This window comes from Daucus carota, chromosome 7 (genome assembly GCF_001625215.2).
Source record: "Daucus carota subsp. sativus chromosome 7, DH1 v3.0, whole genome shotgun sequence".
Classification (NCBI taxonomy): domain Eukaryota; kingdom Viridiplantae; phylum Streptophyta; class Magnoliopsida; order Apiales; family Apiaceae; genus Daucus; species Daucus carota.
Window position 1 is genome coordinate 23,008,292 of NC_030387.2, and position 7,083 is coordinate 23,015,374.

General features: G+C 39.5%; 1 protein-coding gene across 1 annotated transcript; it reads right to left on the reverse strand.

Annotated features, from left to right (window-relative positions):
* Positions 1–3,204: 3,204 nt before the first annotated feature.
* Positions 3,205–6,695, reverse strand: LOC135147936 (uncharacterized). The gene is made up of 5 exons (XM_064081994.1): positions 6,599–6,695; positions 5,041–5,611; positions 4,750–4,881; positions 3,939–4,030; positions 3,205–3,251 (listed from the first exon to the last, which is right to left on the reverse strand). The coding sequence occupies exons 1-5, from the start codon at positions 6,693–6,695 to the stop codon at positions 3,205–3,207; spliced, it is 939 nt and encodes a 312-aa protein (XP_063938064.1).
* Between the last annotated feature and the right edge of the window lie 388 nt (positions 6,696–7,083).

The following is a 7,083-nucleotide window of genomic DNA, read 5'->3' on the forward strand; positions in this document are numbered from 1 at the left end:
TTGAAGGGTCCTCACTTATTCGTTCTGTAGGTGTTTCTCTCGATTCACTCAAGTTTTGATCACTCGGTTGGGCTGGGGTGTGCTGTTTAACATGTTCTGTTGGTGTATCACTCACACTCACACTAGCTCCAGCTCCAAGTAATAAAGGTGTACCTGCAGAAGAAATCTCCCTAGCCCCTTTTAAAGAGGTCAGTGGAGGTGCAATGAGGATTCGTAAGGCCTCGTCCTCGGTTTCCTCGTCAGACGAATCTGAGTCATTAGAAGCAAGTTGGCGACTACCCGAAGGCAGTGAGTCCTTAGTTGGATCTTGGATTGGAATTCCAAGGTGGGTAGACACAGGGCTCGAAGGATGTGATCCTGTAGTTGGCGAAGCACCCTGGTTTCCCACAACTGCTGTTGACAGCGAATGACTTGTAGTCAAGTCCTCTACAATTGGCTCACTTCTTGATATGAAGGGCACAACTGCAGATTGCCGTTCACCTTCCAGGGGTGAAGGGTCCCGTGGGGGATCTGGGAATGTTCCTCCCAGGAGGGTAGACAAGGATGTAGAAGTTGGCAGAACATCCAAGTTTCCCTCATTTGCCTGTGAAGGCACTTGATCCTCGAAAGAATCAAAAACAGCAGTGTCTGACCGTGACATGGTCGACAAGGTGTTTGCAACCGTCAATTCATCAAGTGTGTGCACCTTACTGTGCGAAGTAGTGATATGAGTTGGTAGTGGTGATGAAATTGGCGGTGTTACAGTTGCCTCATGTTCTAGATCTCCTGAAGTGCTAAGAGATAAGGTGGTAGTGTCAGAAACAACACTTTTTAGTGGTGCACTTAGAAGATCTTCTCCCTCTCTCTCAGAATTTGTAGCTGTATGGCTAGAGGGGTGTGAGGTTTCTGCTTCAGAGGTGTGTGAAGGAATGCCTTGGTTATGAGTTTGTGGGATTGCAAACGCATTGGCATGTAGAAGAAGAGGATCATCTGTGTCTAGCAAATTCATCCACAAGTCATCAGGATGAAAAGATAAATTATCAGGAATAAGTTCAGAAGAACCTGTTGGTTGCTCCGGAGTGTAGTTGTCTGTGAATAGATCATCATAGTTTACAGTCCTTTCAGAGACGACATCAGACTCACGTGGAGGGACTACTGGATCAGCATCAACATCCATAGGAGCATGTCCCTCAGTGGCTTCAGTCACTGGCTCTGCAGCAGGATCAACTTCAGCAGCTTCTTCATTAATCACATCATCCTGGACTTCGGGAGCAGCATGTCCTTGTGGTACCTGTACCTGTACATTCATATTCTCAAAGAAATTTCTTAGTACTTGGGTTAGTACCACAGGATTATTATTTGGATAATTGGCTTTGTTATGGAGAATCATCAGCTGTTTGAGAGAAAGAAAGGAATGATTAGAAGTTACACAACGAGCATATGCAGCTTTCTCCGTTGTGGACAGTTCATGATTGAAGACCAGTTGGAAGAATCGTGGATACAACATTGAAGTACGAGGTCCTGTCAGTGTCCTTTGGAACTCTTCCATGATCAGATGCCCAAAGTTGATTGGCCGGTTTTCAGCAATGGCAATGCCAAAATTCTGATTGAAAGTTGTGAGACCATGAAATCCGCCAACCTTCGGAGCAAAGACATATGATACACAGGAGAAGAAGAAGTTCCATTCCTTTGGGAGATGAGTAACATATATCTTTTTGGGTAACCTCCCTTGATCATCAAGTGAACAGTTGATCTGATGGAAAAATGCTGTTCGTTCCTCTTCAGTAGGTACTGGGACAAAATTGGCAGTTGGAAGTCCCGGTACTTCATTCAGCAATGTTTCAGTTATAGTGATGCCCCGACCTTGAATCACGCAACTTACACCTAAAACTTGATCAACATCGCTAACACGTGCTGTGTTCATAAAATCTCGAAGCAAATCATTAGTCAGCAGTGTATGTTGAGTCATGGCTGTACGTGCAAGTGAAGCTTCACTCAAGAAACGAACCCATCTTTTAAAATTTTGCGGTTTGATTAAATCATTATTTGCAACAATAGTGTAATTTGTCTTTGGAATTACAAAATTTGCAGCCATTTTTAATTTAAATAAATTAAAAATGAAGGAAAATTTTGTTTGTTTAGAAACGAGACAAATATATCACAATGGTACGAAAATAATAATTTAAACACGAGCCGAAAAACCCTAATTCTTATAATTTCGAAACTTGATGAAACTAGAGTATGTTGTTCCTTTCGAAATTCTAAGACTAATGGGATCCGAATCGCAAATTTTTAACACCAAAATCACGTAGAAACTAAGCCCGGAAGTTGAAAAGTCTTGGAAAATCCCAACGAAAAACGATAACGGATCGTCAAGTTTTTTATATGAAAAGAACGGGCTTTGCGTGAGGAGTCCAAAACTACAATCGGTTTTAAAAATGGGCAGAGTTTCAATATGATTTTGATTGTAAGAAGAGCAGCAGTTCGTGAGTTTGTTTTAAAAAAAATGACGATGAATAAAGTTGAAGTGAACAGTGTGTGTATATGTCCATGCGTGAGTGGCGCAAGGAAAGAAATAAAAATAAAAATAAAAAAAAACTGAAGCGTTCACCTGGCGCAAGGAAAGGAGAGCGCAAAAAAAAAATAATAAATTAAAAAGAAATAGCTTCCTTGCGCCAAGAGGAAACGAGGCGCAAGGAGAGGAGGCGCGAGGAATTTCCTGGCGCAAGGAAGGAATTGCGCAAGGAACAGAAAATAAAATAAAATAAATAAAAATAAATAAGTAATACATACCTGGCGCAAGTAAGGAAGCGCAAGGTAAGGATTTTTGATATTGTTTTAATCAACGATTGTGTGGCGCAAGTTAGAAATCAATTGAGAATTTTAACTTAATTAAAAATTTGATTCTTGGCGCCAGTTGAGACATCTGGGCGCAAGGAACAAATCTAATCAAATTAAAATTAAAAATAAAAGAACATGAGGAGTTTTTGATAAACTAAGTTGCACCAACATTCGATTAAAACAGAAAACAAATCCACAGTTAGTAACTTAAATCGAATTAAACTATATTAACAATAGTCAATTCAAGTTAAATTTAACTATGCTACCAAAAGAAAATCACAGTTATTATTTAAATTAAATTAAACTAAATTGACTTTAGTAAACTTAATTTAAATATACTATGCTGCTTATTTTAGTTTAAATTTAATTAATGGAAACTAATAATCATTGAATTGCTTCACGTCCATTAACTAATCTTAAACTAAAGATAACTGAATCATTTAAATATTTATATTCATTAATTGAATAAAACACTTAAACAATTTATGCAATTAATTTTAACAATCTACCATTTAAGCAATTAAAACACATAATCACACATATCATGGCAAATCAATTAGGACCAATTGGCAATTAAATACATAAAATACTGGATGCACTTGTAAATTCACAAGTCCCAGAAATATTGACATTTAAATACTTGTGAACTTACGAACAAATTGCAGTTATTGATTGTCTAATTTAATTAGACAGATTTAACATCCCAAGTTCACCAACCAATCTAGAGAAAGTGGATTCGTCTAGTGGTTTAGTGAAGATGTCTGCAATTTGTTGATCAGTAGGTACAAAGTGTAACTCTACTGTTCCATTCATGACATGCTCACGAAGAAAATGATACCTGATATCAATATGCTTTGTCCTTGTGTGTTGAACAGGATTGTTGGCAATGGCAATGGCACTCGTGTTATCACACAGAATCGGAATTTTATCCAACATGAATCCATAATCTTGTAGTTGATTCCTCATCCACAAAATTTGAGCACAGCAACTCCCAGCAGCTATGTATTCAGCTTCTGCTGTAGACGTAGACACGGAGTGTTGCTTCTTGCTGTACCATGACACCAACCTTCGTCCAAGAAACTGACAGCTTCCTGAAGTACTTTTCCTATCAATCTTACATCCTGCAAAGTCAGAATCTGTATAGCCAATCAGATCAAAACCTGTATCTTTAGGATACCATATCCCAAGATTGGGGGTTCCCTTAAGATACCTAAAAATACGCTTAACAGCTATAAGATGAGACTCTTTAGGATCAGCCTGGAATCTAGCACATAAATAAGTTGCGAACATGATATCTGGCCTACTAGCAGTTAAGTACAAGAGAGAGCCAATCATACCTCGATACCTCGTGATGTCAACTGACTTACCAGATTTGTCCTGATCAAGTTTGACAGCAGTTAGCATAGGGGTTTTGGCAGGAGATGCCTCTTCCATTCCATACTTCTTCAGAAGATCCTTGATGTACTTTGATTGACAGATAAAAATACCGTCAGGCTTCTGAAGTACTTGAAGTCCTAGGAAGAAGGACAATTCTCCCATCATGCTCATCTCGTACTTGCTCTGCATAAGCTTAGCAAATCTCTCGCACAAAAGATCATTAGTAGAACCAAATATAATGTCATCGACATATACTTGTACCAGAATTACATCATTCTTATATTTTTATGGAAAAGAGTTTTATCGATGATACCTCTGGTGAAACCATTTTCAAGTAGAAACTTGGAAAGAGTGTCATACCAGGTTCGAGGGGCTTGCTTCAGACCATAAAGGGCTTTGAAGAGAAAATACACGAAGTCTTCAAATTCCTTGTCTTCGAACCCAGGGGGTTGTTCAACATAGACTTCCTCTTCGAGATCACCATTCAGGAATGCACTTTTCACATCCATCTGATATAATTTGAAGTTGGAGTGTGCAGCAAATGCTAAGAACATCCTGATTGCTTCAAGCCTAGCAACTGGAGCATAGGTTTCATCATAATCGATTCCTTCCTCTTGCGAGTAACCCTTTGCTACCAGTCTTGCCTTATTCCTCGTAACAGTACCATCTTCATCCAGCTTGTTTCTAAAAACCCATCTAGTGCCAACTATAGATTTTCCTTTAGGTCTTGGCACCAGCTTCCAAACTTTCTGCCTTTCAAATTGATTGAGTTCTTCCTGCATTGTAGATACCCAATCTGGATCATTTAGAGCCTCTTCAACTTTCTTTGGTTCTGTCTGAGACAAAAATCCAGCAAAGTTGCATTCATTTTGAGTTGCTCTTCTAGTCTGTACTCCTGTGTCAGGATCACCAATGATTTGTTCAATGGGATGGTCTCTGCTCCATACCCTTTGTCTTGGCAGATTCAATCTTGATGATTCACCGTAATCATTGTTGTGTTGAGTGTGACGACTAGTAGATCCACTAATATGACTTGCTCCCCCTGAACTGATGCTAATCCTATTTGATGATCCTCCACTTTGACCACTGTGATCATGATGATCATTTGTATTGTTACCAACACTTCCTCCAGATGGTTCAGGATCAACAGTTCTTTCAGTTGCATTAGGTTCTCTAGTATCAGCTTCAGGTTCATCTTCTCCAATATAGATGTCATCTAAGTTCTCAAATTCTAGAGAATCAGATTCATTTTCCTTTTGAAGACTTGGGAGCTTGGTATCATCAAACCTTACATTGATGCTTTCAATCAGCTTGTCGTCATTGATCAGATAAACCCTGTAGGCCTTTGACTCTAAGGAATAACCCAGAAAGATGCCTTCTTCAGCTTTAGCATCAAACTTACCCAGATGCTCTTCTTTAAGAACATAGCATTTTGCACCAAACACATGAAAGTAACTCAGTGATGGTTTTCTGTTGGCCATTACTTCGTACGGAGTCTTATCCAAATCTTTGTTAATCAGGGTACGATTTTGAGTGTAGCAAGCAGTATTCACAGCTTCAGCCCAGAAATAGATTGGAAGTCTTGATTGACTAATCATTGTCCTTGCTGCTTCAATCAAGGTCCTGTTCTTCCTTTCTACGACACCATTTTGTTGTGGAGACCTTGGAGCTGAATACTGACGAGAAATACCCTTATCAGTACAGAATTCATTAAGAACAGCATTTCAAAATTCTGTTCCATTATCTGATCTGATTGCCCTTACCGGCAAATCTGCTTCCTTTTCAATCTTCTTGATATGATCAATGATGACTTGTGCTGCTTCATCCTTTGTATGTAAGAATAATACCCATGTGTATTTTGAGTAGTCATCGACGATCACAAGAGCATATCTCTTTCTTGACATAGAAGGAATGTTGACTGGTCCAAACAGATCCATATGAATCAGTTGAAGGGGTGAACCAATGTCAGTCATGCCTTTGCTTCTGTGTGATGCTTTCTTTGACTTCCCTTTTTCACATGCATCGCAGAGTCCTTCTTGACAGAATTCTTTCTGCGGCAGTCCTCTCACAAGTTCTCTTTTGACTAAAGAATATATAGTCTTAAAGTTCAAGTGTGAGAGCTTCCGATGCCATAACCAACTATCATCAGCAGAGGCCTTGCTATAGAAACACTTGACCTCCCCCTTACTTGCTGAATCTATGTCGGCTATAAACAAACTTGATTTTCTTACACCACGGAGTGTAAGATCCTTGTTCTTCCGGTTCTGGATCAAGCAAACCTCTTTCTGAAAGATTACGTCATATCCTTTGTCACAGAACTGACTGATACTCAGTAAATTGTGCTTGAGTCCTTCCACCAGAGAAATATCTTCAATGATGACATTTCCAACTTTCAGCTTACCATATCCTGTTGTGAATCCTTTGCTGTCATCTCCAAAGACTACAATCGGGCCGGTTCTCATAACCACATTTGTGAGCAGGGACTTTTCACCAGTCATGTGTCTTGAACAACCACTATCAAGAACCCACACAACTTTGCCTTTCTTTCCTGTGCCCTGCATTCACAAATGGATTAAATTTTCTTTGGTACCCAGACGCTCTTGGGTCCAGGTGGTTTAGTGGCAACAGGAGTATTAACAAAATCTGACTTAACATGTGATGGTTCAGGTGTGACTGGACTCTTCTCCTTTTTAGTCTTAGCAGAAGTGCCTTTAGACTTTGAGTTTGGAGTCTCCTTCTTCTTAGAAGGGCAAGCAGTCTTTGCCACATGGGCAGCAGAAGGTGCAAGCATATTCATATTCATGGCAGGTGATGCAGAAAAAGATGCATTTAACATGGTAAAACATGCAGACATCATATTCATAGCACATTGCATGCAACCTACTC

Bases quoted from the DNA above. Each gene is read 5' to 3' on its own strand.
- LOC135147936 (XM_064081994.1), bottom strand. From the start codon at position 6,695: ATGACTGGTGAAAAGTCCCTGCTCACAAATGTGGTTATGAGAACCGGC. The intron at 4,882-5,040 runs GTCTCAGACAGA...ATGGGTTTTTAG, and splicing joins TGCAACTTTGCTGGATTTTT to AAACAAGCTGGATGAAGATG. The intron at 3,252-3,938 runs GTAAGATTGATA...TAAATGATTCAG, and splicing joins AGATTCTGACTTTGCAGGAT to TTATCTTTAGTTTAAGATTA.